Source organism: Callospermophilus lateralis, chromosome 7 (assembly GCF_048772815.1).
Source record: "Callospermophilus lateralis isolate mCalLat2 chromosome 7, mCalLat2.hap1, whole genome shotgun sequence".
NCBI classification, from domain to species: domain Eukaryota; kingdom Metazoa; phylum Chordata; class Mammalia; order Rodentia; family Sciuridae; genus Callospermophilus; species Callospermophilus lateralis.
This window is the reverse complement of record NC_135311.1, coordinates 84,314,445-84,330,670: the sequence shown is the minus strand read 5'-3', so window position 1 is coordinate 84,330,670 and position 16,226 is coordinate 84,314,445. Positions and strand designations below refer to the sequence as shown.

General features: G+C 31.2%; 1 protein-coding gene across 1 annotated transcript in view; it reads right to left on the bottom strand.

Annotated features, from left to right (window-relative positions):
- Lrriq3 (leucine rich repeats and IQ motif containing 3) overlaps positions 1 to 16,226 on the bottom strand; it is a 162,601-nt gene that overhangs the window by 49,211 nt on the left and 97,164 nt on the right. The window contains exon 6 of the mRNA XM_076862816.2: positions 4,061 to 4,190. Within this exon, the coding sequence (XP_076718931.2) occupies positions 4,061 to 4,190 (130 nt within the window). The remainder of the gene's footprint in view (positions 1 to 4,060; positions 4,191 to 16,226) is intronic.

The following is a 16,226-nucleotide window of genomic DNA, read 5'->3' as shown; positions in this document are numbered from 1 at the left end:
CATCATTAATCATAATACCCAGGAAACAGAAATAATTTATGTGTCCATCACCTGATAAATGGATAAGGACAACTTGGTACATTTATATGATGGAATACTATTCAGTCATAAAAAGAATTAAGTCCTGTCATTTACAATAACATGGATGGAAATGAAGATCATTATATTAAGTAAAATAAAGCAGGTGCAGAAAAACAAGTACTACATGATCTCACTCAGAGGTGGAATCTAAAAAAATCTAGCCTGGGGGGTACAAGATGCAGGGAGAGTGTGGTAGGAGAAGGGAAGGAGAAGGATTGATCTATGGTTACTAAATCCCAGTTAGATAGAAATAAGAAATTCTGGGGTTATTGTACAACGATAACAATAATGTACTGTGCATTTCAAAAAGCTAGAAGAAAGGATATTGAAAGTTTTCACCATAAAGAAATAATTAATGTTTGAGAAGATATATATGTTTTTTTAAATATTACACTATACATATTTGTTAAAATATATCACGGTGTCCCTTTTATATGTACAATTTTATGTTTATACATAAATTTAAAATGAATATATTTTTAAAACAACATATGGAATAACAAAAGACACTTATACCAATAGAATAGAATAGACTGCCTAGATATAAACTATTTCATATATGGTCAAATGACTTCCAATAAAAGTTTCAAGAACATTCAGTGGGTAGGAAGTCTTTTTTCACAATTAGGGCTTTGGAAACTGAATATCCACATGAAAATAAGTGAGTTTCAAATCATAGTTTTTATAAAAAATCAATCCAAAGTGAATGAAGAACGTAAACATTGAGTTAAAATTATAAAACTCGCTGGGTACAATGACTCATGTCTATAATCTCAGAGGCTGGGGAGGCTGAGGCAGGATTTGAGTTTAAAGCCATCCTCAGCAACTTAGCGAGGCCCTAAGCAACTCAGCAAGACCCTACCAATAAATAAAATATTTAAAAAGGTCTGAGAATGTTGCTCAGTGGTTTAGTTCCCCTGGGTTCAATCCCTGACTCCCCTACCACCAAAAAAGATCATAAAACTCATAGAATAGAGAAAAAGCTCCAAGAGATTGGTGTTCTCAGTGATTTCTTAGATATGATACAAAAAGCATAGGCAATAAAATTAAAAGTAAATAATTTGGACTTAGAATGCTTTTGTATGTTACAGACACTACTAATAGAATGAAAAGCCAATTCACACAGTGGAAGGAAATCATTTTCAAATCATTTATTTGATAACAGATTGGTATCCAAAATATATAAGAAATCCTACTATTAACCACATTTAAAATAAACAATCAAATAAGAAGATTGTTACTTGCTGTGTTGGCACATGCCTGTACTACAGACAACTCAGGATATTGAGACAGGAGAATTGCAAGTTGGAGGCCAGGTTTTGCAACTTAGTGAGAACTCTTATCAAAATAAAAAATAAATAAATGAATGAGAAATTAGTTAGTTACAAGTTTTGACCAAGATGTGGACCAATTTGTACAATTATACACTGGTTTGTGGGAACATAAAATGGTAAAGCTGCTACGGAAAATAGTTCCTGAAAAAATTAAAAATAGAATCATCAAAGCTGGATGCAGTGGCATGCACCTACAGTCCCAGTTACTTGGGAAGCTGAGGTTGGAGGATCATTTGAGCCTAGGAATTTTAGAACATGGACACCATAATGATCCCCATATCAAAAAAAGAAAGAAAAAGGAAGGAAGGAAAGAAAGAAGAGACACTAAGCAAGATCCTCCCAAAGCAGGGGTTCAAAGACATATTCCACACTTGTGTTCACAGCAATATTATTCACAATAGCTAAAACATGGAAGAAACTCAAGTGTCTATTGGTGAATGAGTGGATAAGCAGAATAGGCTATATACATACATAAGAATTTTATTCAGCCTTAAAAAAGAGAGAAATCCTGATACATGATAAAGCACAGATGAAGGTTAAAAACTTAATCCTTAAGTGACAAAAATCAATTACGCAAGAACAGATAGTGTATGAAGTCTCTTGTATGAGATAACTAGAGTAATCAAATTCCAGACAAGAAAATAGATGGTGGTTCCAGGAGGTGGAATGCCAAGGATGATCAAAGTAAATGTATAATGAGTATGGAGCTTCAGTTGAGGAAAATGGAAAAGTTCTGGAGATAGATGGGGGATGATGATTGTTGTACAATAAATATAAAAGTGCTTAATATTACAAAACTGTAGAATTAAGATTATGTTATGGATGTTTAACAGAAAAATGATATAAGAAAAATATCCAGACCTGAAGGACAAAATTTTTCAGATTGAAAAAGCACAATAAACTGAATAGAGAGAAAACCCAGCTAATCAAACTAAAACTGAGACAAATCACTTATGAAATACTTGAATACCTGACATAAAAACTGCTTATTTACAGTGAAAGGTGAAAATCAACAACAAACAGAAGTTCACACACATCAGATCTAGAACTAAATGGCAATGGATGCCAAAAGTAACACTGGTATCCAGAAAGCAAGGAAGTAATTCTAAAAAAAGAAAGAAAATTGAAAAACATTCTGTATTTAATTGCACTTAATCTCATAATTGACCAAATTAAGTGTGGCATAAAGACAAGCTTAGGCTTTTAAATTTTAAAAAATTTAACCTCTATGCATAAATTCTCAGAAATAGAGAAGGCCTCTCATTAAAAGAAGAAAACAAACCAAGAAAGAACATGATATAGAATCCTGGAAACAAGGGTTTCAATAGATTAGAGAGACAGATAAACTCTCAAGATTATGGTGGAAGGGAAGTGCCAAGATAACAGCTGTCATAGGAAGTACAGCAATAAAACTAAAAGAGTAAAAAGATGGGATCCAGAAGGATTATCTTTTTTAAAAATGTGGGTATATTTGAATTGGCAGTAGTTTGAACGGTCTAAGAGATTTGAAAACACATTTTCAACAAAAAGCTGCATAAAAAAACAAATTTATTCCTAAAATAATGTGGCCCAGCTGTGAGCAGTATTTACTTAGTCAAAATAAATACAAATGAAATATTAGTTAACTCCAAATAGTGATGTTATAATTCTATTAGGAGAAGAGAGAAGGTTATAGGTAAGTGTATGTGTTAAGGAGAATTATAAGAGAATAAAATCTCAATCTTTCATAGTAGAAACCTATAGATTAAATCTAAATTTGAAAAAGAGATTTTCTGATTAAGCTCAAATTATTTACTTTTAATTTTAATATAATAAAATTATTGAATTAAATGGCCTTGGAGTAGTAAAGGAATGAGTGGAAGGGTATGTGGCATGGGACTCCGATTTTTCCTTTAATTCCAGTTTGGTTTATAAGCCTAAAGGTTTAAAATGTCATATAAAAATAAAATTACATTTAAATAAAAGACATAGAGCTTTATGAAGTACATGAAAATAATGATGTACAGATAAAATAAGCAACAAGTCACTGACAAATGTGGATCTAGCAAAGTGACCAGTTTTACATGCAAGAAAAGAAAATAATCAAGATAAAGATACCAACATGAAATTTTATAAAATAGAAAGAATTAAGCATTTGAGAATTAAAGAGGATCCCTTGAGATAACTGATTTTCAAATTAAGGGCTTTATAATATTTCTGTGAAAGATGATAGAAAAAAGAATGTCTCTTATAACATTTTCTCATTTAAAAAATCTTTAAAAATAAAAGAATGCATATTAACAACCAAAATTTAATAATATTCATTTATATAACAAAAATAATTACAAAGTTGAAGCAAATTTAATATCACTTTTTAATTTCAAAATTTGTGATTAATCTGATATTTCATGTAGTTCTCAAAGAAGGTGTAATACTGACAAAACCATACAATAACAAAACAATCAGTGTAATTCTTGCTATCCAATTTACCCACTTCCAAATATCTACACAAAATTAGGTTCTTGAAATTCATGGAATTTCTAAATTTGTATATTTCATTGACTCTTGTATTTATTTAGAGTTCAAATCATTATTCCCAATGGGCAGTGCTTTATTTAATCATCAAAATATATTCTCAAAATATAATTAAAATTTATATAACTTACCTTCTTGAAAGAGATGACTTGATTTTTTTGATTTCCTGCCAATATCTTTTGTTTTTAATCCATATATAATGGGAGAAACATTTTTTCTCTGTTCATTAGCTTTTTTAAGATAAACAGAAGAATAAATATCCTGTGAAAATAAAATAAAAGCACTGATAGCATCTCATATGTTTTAGAGTTCCCAAAGAGCTTTCATATGCAATATATAATATTATAATTGACATCAATTAAAAAGAAATCTGGAAAATAGGCAGAGTTAAGAAAAAAATTTAAAAATCTCCCTTTCTGTAATATTTTGATAAACTGTCCTTCTATTAAGAGTTAATAATATACCTTAGATAAAGCTACAAAAGAGATGGAGGATAAAGGAGACTTGTCAGGAGAATGCCATAAGGAGACAACAAAGAAACACACTATAGTGTTTGCCCAGAAAGTCTAAAAGAAGATTCAGAGAAAGAAAGTTTATTTCACAGAACAATGATGACAGCAACATAAGCTGGAAAAGGAGGAACAGTGACACAAGAAGAATGTGGTGGGGGTGGTCAGCATAATTACAAATCTGAAAAATACAAGTGGATCAAATATGACTGGGAGGAATAACAAGTTGAAGAGGAGCTTCATCAAAAAATGGGGGCATTGTCAATGTAAACTGTATGTCTGTATTGTAATGTTTTATTAACACTGTTCTCTCTTTTTCTCTTTGAGTCCAGCCAGGACTATTCCAGAGGTTTTATCAGGTCATGAGGGAATCATCTCTATTTTATTGCATGCATTGCTTCTATCCTCAGAGTTCTCTCATCATTCCAGAGAGATTCTAGAGCTCCAAACACCTTGTCTACATTTCAGTCTGGAAGATGGAAGAGGAGAAAATTTAAAAAGGGCCCAATCATATTTCTTATCTCTTCTCAGAGATTCTACTAATAACTTCTACTAAGATCTCATTGACCACTCACAGTTACAAAGGAGAGGGTAAGGAATATGGTCTTTAAACTAGGAAAAAAAGGAGGGGGTACTGGAATAAAATTGAAGGCCTCTTACTAAGAAGAAGAGGAGAAGGGGGAACAAAGGACAGATAACAATGGGCAAATAATTATCTCTGTTACAGGTAGAAAAACCAAGACCATAAAAGGATATATATGTTTGTACATTACAACTTTTGCAGGATAATGTGCTTTCCTTGATAATAAACACTGATCTAAATTCTAAAAGCTTAGCAAATATTCACTTGAAGCTAGATCTTTCTGAGATGTTTGCTTTTGCATATTTGTATATATACAATTTACATAGAGTTTATCACCTGCCACTATTTTAAGCTCTTTACAGATATTAGCTCATTTAATACATAAAAAAAACAGGAGGTGAGCTTTTTCACCCTGCAAGCTCTCATAAAGATCTTTATGTCTATGAGAATTAAAGAGAATTAAAGTCATAGAAAAGGATTTCAAAATAGAGAAATCATTCTCATATTTTCATCAGTATTTTTACTTGTCCACTGATTCAAACCTCCTTTATTCTTTTATTCTACCTTTTAATAAAAGCCACTTGGATATGTTTTCTCTCTACACCACACAATATAGATATATTTAATGAAATCTATATTATTATTATTAGAAATCTATATTATTAATACATGGTATTCTCTAATTTATCATATTGAAAACAAGTCTCTGCAATGACTCAAATTGCTAGGATGTTTTATTGTTCATTGCAGGTACTAAGTATTATCTGTTCATGAATTTATTCTTCAATGAAATAGCTTTCACTCATCAACTCTAAGATAATTTCTTTTAAGTCTTTACATGACAATATCACTAGTTTTTGCTAGGATACAAATAAGCAGGGTACTTTAGACCTCAATAATGGTCTTTGTACTTTATATATTTACAAACTTTTCTTAAGGTTACCAAGAATGATTATAGTTCATAATATCAAAATGTGATGTGATTTTTAGGTAATGTTGAGTCTGTTTTCATTTAAATCTATTTTTATATTAAATATGACAAAAATAGCATAGAACACTATGTTGCAATTAAATCTGTAAAAAAAAATATCAAATGCTTTTCCACCTCAAATTTTCTATAAATCCTTATCAAGTTACAGTGTGATTCTTGTATCTTCCTACTTCTGAGAATTTTACTCTATTTTGATAACTTCCCTATCTTTTCTTGCTGACAATACAATTCATCACATGCGAAAAAATCACTTCAAACTCAATTTGAATCATAGAAATAGTCTTTTAGATGTCACATTTTTATCCTACCCATAAGAAAATAATGCATGTTCTCAATAATTCGGTTTTCACAAGTATTTATTCCTTATGTTGCCTCAGAATGATAAAGAAGAAAACACTATGTCAAATCTGAGATGCATTATCTCTATCATAAGTTAATTCATAGAATCATGAAATTTAAAAGGCCAGAAATTAAATAAGTAGCTAGCAAATTTCTTTTCAAAATATCATTTCTTTAGTTCCCCCCATTTACCTTTTATCATGTATCCAAACGTCATTGTTTGTCATAATTTAAAATAGTTTTCCTTGTTTACTTTTAGAAAAGAAAAATTTATTACCAAGATTTCATACTTTATAGTGGAATAAATCTGTAGTAAGATAATCTGTCTAGATCTCTAAATAAACCTATTTATATAAGCTACCAGAGTAAGAAAAGTCTCTAAATTAAAGCTCACACAAGATACCAACATAATGAAAATGTACTTTTCTGTTCTATATATTCCAAAAAGAAAAAGAAACAATGTGACCATTTATTGATTGATCTCTGAGACCATAGAGAAGGAAAAGTTATCAGAAGACTAAGAATGATCTACTGAACATTTTGTTTTCAATAGCAAAAGCATATTCTATTCTCTGTAGCACTCTAATCCTCACACTGGTCTTCAATAATTTTAGAAACTATTTTAAGAATATTTTATAACATTTGACATTATAAGTTGACAACAAATTAATTTCATTAGATATAATTTAATTTTTAACAGGCTCAAGGTAATTCAGTTCAAATATTTGTGTATGGTAAATCTAAAATCAGTAGTATGTTTGATATATCTTTCTTTACTTATAAAATAACAATATGATTAGGTAAAGCACTCGAGTGATAACATGGAAAAAAGTGAGAATTAATAAAATGATACCACTCTGAAAGAACATCTATAATTTCATTATAAACAGATCTGTTCTCAATCATATCTTGATCAATATGTATATGTATGATTTGACTCAAAATATAAAAGAAATGTTTATCACATTTTCAGAGGAAATGGTAAAGGAACAAAATCTTTGAACACCAGACAGCAGTCTAAAACATGGCATATCCACAGACTGGAGCAGTGGGTCAAATTAAAAAGATGAAGTTAAATAGGAAGAGATATTACATTTGGGCAAAAATACTTAATTACTTGAATACATCATATGATTTAAAGGATGAATGATGAGACCCAAGATATTTAAGAGTAAACTAATTAGAACCCCTTTGTACAATGTGACCCTAACTTATATTAATATTTACTTTAGAAAGGGAAAAAATGGCACTCTTATCCTATCATTTCTGATCAGAACAATAGTTGGTATATTGTGTCAGGACAGAAAAACATGTTTAAAAGTTATAGAAAACCAGGAACATGAAAAGATAGAAGTTTACCCACTAAATTACTGTGAAATTAAGCAGTGTATAATGTTGGGGTTCGAGTGTGCAGAGTTTAGCTCCCTCAGGCCTGACAGTGTGCAAGAGCTGTGGCTGTGATTTAGGTCAGCTGAGGCAAACCTCAGTTAGGAGGAGGAAACGTTCTCTTCCCCTTATCACAAGTCACAAGTTCTGCATGGTTTGGCCAAGAGGAAGAAGCTTCCTTCATACTTGTCCTGGGAACAGTACATTCTGAATAGATAAATGCATGCTCAGGGGAGTAGATAATGTCTACAAAGAACTTTAGGAGGGTACTTATCAAATAAACAGGAACAATCTGAATTTAGCTCTGTGTACCCGCTGAGGCATGATATTTGGGCAATGTGGGCAAAGTGTTATTGAAGAATTGCTTGCTTTGTTAGAAGAAGAATATAAAAGGAACTTGCAAATAAACCTCAGCATGCAGTTGCAATTGCTGCCTTTGCTCTGCATCCCCTGTGTCCCGGTTATTTCGTGACCCTTACCCAGGGACCCGAACGCACTAGACGTTCACAGTATAAGTCATGTTTCAGTAGAGAAAACGTAACAGAGATTCGGGCTCCACTTTCTTATGACGTACATCTTCCTCTTCTTGGAAAATACCATTCTCCTGTTCAAATCAGAAGAACTTTGTTCTGTAACCCTTTTATGAAACTGTACACATAAGTCATGAGCATTCATGGCAAATTCAACCTCCAAAATAGGTCTGTTCAACTTTTTGCATTTCTACTGTTATTTCTTTAAAGTTATAATTATCTCTTCCCAGTCAAGGTCAATCACAAATATCTTCTTTTAGTATATATAAGATATATTTACATGGTTCAAGTTGTAAAACTGATCATATTTCTTTTTGGCTTTAAATGTGATTTAAGAATGCTAAGTCTTTACTATGAGGTACAAAATCTCAGTAAAATGAGGCCTCTGACTATATAGCTAGCTCATCTATCTCATGCTACTCTTGACATAGTTCATTATACTTCTGTCACTCTAGACATCATTCAGTTTCCTGAAGGAATCTCAAACAAAAGAAGCTATTGCTGTGTTCTGCTGACTATCCTATCCTCTACTATCCCCCCTCCCCTTCCCTCCCCTCCCCTCTTCTCTCTCTTCCCCATCTACTGTAATTCATTTCTCCCCCTTGTTTTTTTTTTCCTTTCCCCTCACCTCCTCTTATATGTAATTTTGTATAACAAGTATGGCACTATGTAAAAAAGTGGATGTGTAACCGATGTGATTCTGCAATCTGTATAAGGGGTTAAAATGGGAGTTCATAACCCACTTGAATCAGATGTATGAAATATGTCAAGAACTATGTAATGTTTTGAACAACTAATAATATTTTTTTTTTTAAAAGAAGCTATTGCCTGCCTCTAATCTTTATGCAAACTCTTCCCCCTGCCTGGAACACTCTCCTTCCCATACTTCACATGATTAGCTCCTACTCTTCTGGTCTGAACTTAAAATATTATCTCCTCAGAAAATCCTATAACAACCTTGTGAAAAATAATCTCCCTCCTCTACTTGGTTTTTTCTTTATTTTATTTTTTGCAGGGGAGGGTATCAGGGGTTGAACTCAGGGGCACTAGACCACTGAGCCACATCACCAGTCCTATTTTTAAATTTTATTTTGAGACAGGGTCTCACTGAGTTTTTTAGTGCCTCACTTTTTGCTGAGGCTAGCTTTGAACTCGCCATCCTCTTGTTTCAGACTCCTGAGCTGTTGGGATTGCAGGCATGTGCCACCGTGCCCAGCACCCTATTTGTTTTGATTATAAGATTTATCACAATTTTATTTGCTTGTTTGCTTGGGTTACATTTCCCCGCCTAGAATCTAGTTCACAAGGATGTACTGTTTACTCATTATTGAAAATGGTCTATGGCATTCATCAAATAGATGAATTCTAGATAGGAAAGAAGGGTGGAAAGAAAAGGGAGGGGGCAGGGGATTAGCAAGGGCAGTGAAATATGATGAACCTCATTATCCAAAGTACATGTATGAAGACATGAATTGGGTGTTAATCTACTTTATATACAAACAGAGATATGAAAAATTGTGGTATATATGTGTAATAAAAATTGTAATGCAAAAAAACCCCAAAGTACATGTATAAAGACATGAATTGGCATGAACATACTTTATATACAAAGATATGAAAAATTGTGCTCTATATGTGTAATAAGAATTGTAATTCAATCCGTTGTTGTGTATTAAAAAATAAAATCAATTAAATTTAAAAAATAAAATTATTTGTCAAATTCTGAATGAATAGTGCCAAAGAGAAATATAAACAAGAAAAGTGAAAGTTTAGGAACTTTATTTCAATATGATATGAAATGTACCTCCATGTTTTGGAGAAAAACCAATAACCAGAAATAATTTTAAAATAAATTTATAGCTTTTATTTTTATATGACTTTATCCCTATGATACTTTCAGCATTCTTTTATTTCTGAATTATTTCACACCTTACATTTACTCCAAAGCTTTTCACTTAGCAATTCTTCACAACTCTCACATTTTTCTCCTAAGCTCTTTATCATGTACATCAACTTAGACTCGCCAGAATTTTCTAGGATCTCTTCTACTTTACCAATTCCTGAATTTGTCACATGCACACAAAAGCATAAACACAAGCATCTGGTAAGAATAATTTTATCTTTTTCAGACACATATCTCTACCCATTCTGTTGATTCTATATCATAATAAGACAAAGAACCAAAATAGTAATGAAGAGCTCTTTCATGGTTTAGAGTGGAGAAGCTAAGGAAAAAAAAATCATCTATAAAAGGTTTGGAAGTGGGAGAGACATGCATATATTAATATATCTCATCCAATTGTAATAAGAAAAAAATTTAAGACATTGCTGAAAATTGGAATAGATTAACTGAGGATTAATGATGTCCCATTAACTGACAAACTACATATGTACCCAGTTGTTAAAAAAAAAAAAAAATCCAATGGACACTTGTACTAGATATTTTTCCCCTAAGAAAGATGATGATTTATTATTTAAAATCTGAGAGTGGATGACAGTGGTAATAATTCCCTCTATCTTCTTTCTAGACCAAGAGTATTATTTTATACTGAACTCTTCTATCTCCCAAACTCAAGTTATATTTCAACTCTTCATGCTTTGTTTACCAACTTATCCTAATGAGAAATCTACTGTATGAAATGACCCTAACATTAGTATTCCCTAACATTGTAGTTTTTTATTTCATTGTGTGTTACGCAAATCACAACGCTTTCACTTTTTGATCAAAGCAGTTCAACAAAGAACCACTGTTATACTATTCCTGTACTATCTATACTATTCTATGCCTAAACAAACATTATACATTTCTCATTACAAATAGGCTGTATTTCAGAGATCATCTCAGAAACCTCTTTAGAATCACAGTAATTCTAATTAGGATCCCATTCTTTTGGTTGTACATGATGTGGAGTTTCACTGGTGATACATTCATATGTGAACATAGGAAAGTTATGTGCAATTCAATTGTCTTTCCTAATTAGAATAAGTTATATTCCATGTATATTTAAAATGTCAAAATATACTCTACTATCATGTATATCTAAAAATAACAAATACAAAGTAAACCATTAAAAAAAATAAGCTAAAAAAAACACAGTAACTCACAGTCATTGGGTATCCTATCTCCTGCTTTTTTAAAAATTTCTTTTTCCTATTTTCAGACAATATATCCTTTTTTTTTTTTAAGTGCTAATCCAGATCTTAGGTTTTCCAGATAATACTCAAAGGGATAACTCTGGGAGTAAAACACAAATTAAACTGTTTGTTTTATTTATCTCAGTGGAATTTTTAGCTCTACTGTTTGGCATCAGTCTCTAATGAAATTGGAAAGCAAAGCTTTCAACATAAAGGAGGCTAATGTATAGTAAGTAATAAACTTATGACAAGAAGATAGAATTTTCCTCCAAGTGGTTAATTTGTAGGGTGGCATTTGGATCCTACTTTCAAGAGTCAATGCTGGTTAACAGGAAAAAACATAAAGAAAGGGACATGGTTTAAAAATAATGTTTTATGAGAATAATTACTTTTGAAGATATTACTCTTTAAGTAATTTGGAAGGTTTAACTGACTTGAAAAATTTTTACTACCTTGCATGTGACCCTAAACTAAATTTATCTTAACAAAGTAGACTAGAAATTATAACACTCTCAATGTATGAGGAAGAGACTTCACAAAGGAAGACCTAGATATAAAGAAAAATGTGACAGTTTATTTCTATACAAAAAGTAATCAAGAGAAATGAGGTTTCCCAAATATGTTTTCCATAAATGTCTGGTTTAATAACACATGGAGGAAAAAAGAATAAGAAAGCTTATGGCTCCTCAGTTCAAAAAATCTAAGGTCCAGCATTACCAATATTAGAGATACCAATATGTACATCACTGTAGCCACTCTTTTCTATGGTACATACTTATGGTAGCAGATGTAGAACCCGGTAAAAGGCACTAATATTTCCATGAGATTTTAGAATATAATTTCAAGTTCAGAACAATTAATGCTAGTTTGTGAATGTACAATAATTGATATCACATAGAATAAGTTTAAAAAAAGATACGAGGAAATTTCAGAGTGTTAGAGCTTTATTGAAAACTCAATTTTTTTTGGAAAATCTCTCCAGAAAGGCATTGAATTATATTTATCTATATGGAATGCAATTCCATTTACAATCCTGCCTTACTTTTTTCTGATACATTCATCACATTGTCTAATAGCTTATATTCTTTGTACAGGATGCAACCTTGTCTGAAATGTCGGGGGCTAGAAGTGTTACACATTTTGGAATATTTGTGTAAATGTAAAAAGCTATCTTATTAAGTCTGAATACAAGTATTTTTCATAATACCTCATATACTTACCCTAAAGTTAATTTTATACAATATTTTTAATGCAATTGAATTTTGACTATAATTCATCACAAGAGTTCAGGTGTGTAATTATACTTGTGGCATCCTTCAGATGCTCAAAAAGTCTTGAACTTTGGTATATTTTGGAATTGTATTTCAGATCAAGGATACTCAAACCTCTGAAATAACTGAGACTTATTCAAAATACTTACTGCAGAGTATTTATTGCATCTTTCAAAGTTTTTATTGCATCCGGCCTTATGTCAACCATATATATTTTTCATCTACAGGAGAATTTTTTTTTGAGGACTCAGTCTGTGACTTAATTATCTCAATATCCCTTTAACAGTTTGATTGGATTCTTTAACTTCTGTCATAATATAAACTCAAAAATAACAAGAGAATGAAAAATCGGATTATTTATTCACAAAAGGTGTATCAAGTGCCAACTATCTACATGGCACAATGCTAAGGCCTAGGTATGAAGCTAGTTGGAAGATTTAAATTCAATTCTTCTCTTAATGTAAATGTTAAAAGCATGAAATGAAAAGAGTATTGAAATTGAGAAAAACAGTAGAAAGTGGACTAAACAGTAACAAAACTCCTGATAAAAGCAGGCATTTTATTAACCTCATATCTTAGCACACTTGGTTAGAATAATACTTTTCAATTGGTAAGTCTAATAATTTTGAAGTGAAATGAAAAAATATGTTAATACTGCTAAGGAATCTTCAAATAAGACCAGTTCATAGGGTGATGTAAAATTTAATGATGAACAATAAAACAGAATTTTCAGTTGAAGAAAAAAAAATTCTTTAAAAACAAAATATGTAGCTTGAGAGACTATATCTTAAGGTATATTTGAAAAATATTTTTATTTATGAAAACAGAAGAAAAGAACAGTAGTTTGGGGCTGCCAACATTTTTATGATGTTTAGGTTGTTTTTCTTTAACCCAAACACTTTAAGCAAATCCAGTACTTTAGAGCTTATAGGCTTTAAACTGGAGTTTGAATCTCAGGAGGGGTTTATATTATCCATAAGGAAAACATATCAATGAATTAACATGGTATCCATATTCATAATTATGTTTCCAAAGTAAAGCATGATACAAGATCCTTGAATATGCTTTAGAACTGCATTATTGATAAACTACCAAGTTGACTCATATTTTCTAAAATTGAGGTTTTATAATCCTGCAACTTGGAATAATATACTCATTTTGAAAGTTTGAAATATATGCAAATGCTTCTTCACATTGCTTTTATTACAATATTAAGGCTTAAAAAGACTATTTTTAAAAGATTGCTTCAAATGTAGTATAATTATGATTCTTCCCACTAAATATCACATATATCCCAGGAACTGCAGGAACTCTTTTGATCTAAAGGTAGATTACATAAAAATGTGAAACAGAGACACACAAATGTGTGTGTGTATTTGTGTGTGTGTGTGTGTGTGTCTTAAATCCCTGAGGCTCAGTAAAGTGTTCAGTGACCCCAGATATACATTTGCAAGTTTTTCAGTTTCTGTGCAAATCTCAATCTGTCCAATATCATAGTTTATTCACCACAATTTCTTTAACAGCCTCAGGCACGCAATTCACATAAGAAATATTTCAGCAAATGCCAATATGTAAGTAAGTTACATGCAGTCCAATATTCCTGTAACTGTATAAAATGACTCAAAACTATAGTCAGTAGCAGAATTAAATGTCAGCTGAGTAATATCCTCTAGCAACCATCTTCAACAGACACACCAAATTGAACAGCTATACCCATACCAAACTACTTTCACAAGAGGTTTGGATACCAGGTGAGAGATCCTGGTGCCTGCTTTTAGTATAACAAAAAGAAAAGACATAACAAAGTAATCAGCAGAGAAGGAGTTGCCTTCATCACCCCTAAAAAGCAATGCAAAATATCCATGAAACAGTGCTGGTTCCTTGAAAATCTAAGCAAAATAGAAAAACTTTTACCTAAACAAATTAAAAAAAAACTTCTAGAAGTCTTATATAAAATCAGAGATAAAAATGAAGACATTACAAATGACACAACAGAAATAAAATCATTAGAGGTTTTTATGAACAAATACATGCCAACAGATTGGATAACCTAGAATAATTTCACAAATTTCTAGACACATACTAATAGCCAAGAATAAACTATGAATAAATAGAAAAGCTGAATAAACCAATCAATAACACTTAGTGGATTCAATCAATAGTAGAAAGTATCCCAATCAAAGAAAAGAACAGGACCAGATAAATGTACTGCAGAACTCTACGGAACAGTTAAAGAACTAATATCATGTCTCCTTGGGACATTCATAAAAGGAGAATAGGAAGGAACTTTTCCAAATAATTACCCTGATAAGGATATAATCCAAAATAGAGAATTATAAGCCAATTTGATGTACATGCAAAATTCCTCAAAAACCAGGAGCAAGCAAAATCCAATAGCATATTAGAAAGATCATATACCTTGATCAAGTGAAATTCATCTGAAGAATGCAAGGATGGTTCAACATACAAAATCAATTAACAAGATTTACTATATCTACAGGCCAGACAAATATCGTATAATCATCTCAATAGATGCAGAAAAGGCATTTAAAATTCAACATGCATCCTTTATAAAAATGCTAAGCAAAGTGGTATAGAAGAATTGTATCTCAACATAGTAAAGGCTATTTATGAAAAGCCAATGGCTAAAATTATATAAAATGGGCAAAAGCTGAAAGATTTCTAAGATCTAGAACAAGTCAAGGAGGCCAACTTTCAGCCCTTCAATATAGGGCTGAAAGTTCTAACCAGAGCAATCAGGTAATCAAGCAGAAAAAAGAAATAAAATGTATCTAAATTGGAAAAGAATGGTTTAAACTGTCACTGTTTGTATAAAACCTCATCTAATAAGTTGATAAAGACTACAACAAAAAAATATTAGAATTACTAAATAAATTTGCAGATTACAAAATAAACATCCAAAAATCAGTAGCACTGTTATAGGCCAATATCAAATTCTCTGAAGTTAGATAGAAACAATTTAGAATAATAACAAAAACAAATAAAATGCCTAAGAATAAATTTAACTGAGGAATTTAAAGCTATTTTTAATGAAAATTATAAAATATTAATTAATTAAGGAGAATGAAAGAAAGCTACCTCATGTTCACACATTGTAAGAATCAATACAGTTAAAATATCCATATTATCCAAAGCAAGCAAAATAGCAGGATATAAAATCAACACCCATAAATCAAAAGCATTTCTGTATATCAGTAACAAATCCTCTGAAAGAGAAACGAGGAAAACTACCCCATTTACAATAGCCCCAGAAAAATAAATAAATAAAACACTTGGGAATCAACATAATGAAAGAGGTAGAAGACCTCTACGATGAAAACTACAGAATGCTAAAGAAAGAAATTAGAGAAGACCTTGGAAGATGGAAAGATCTCCCTTGTTCTTGGATAGGCAGAATTAATATTGTCAAAATGATCATACTACCAAAATCACTATACAGAATTAATACATCCAATCAAACTTCCAATGACATTTCTCATAGAAATAGAAAGCAGTCATGAAATTCATCTGAAAAAAATAAGAGATCCAGAAA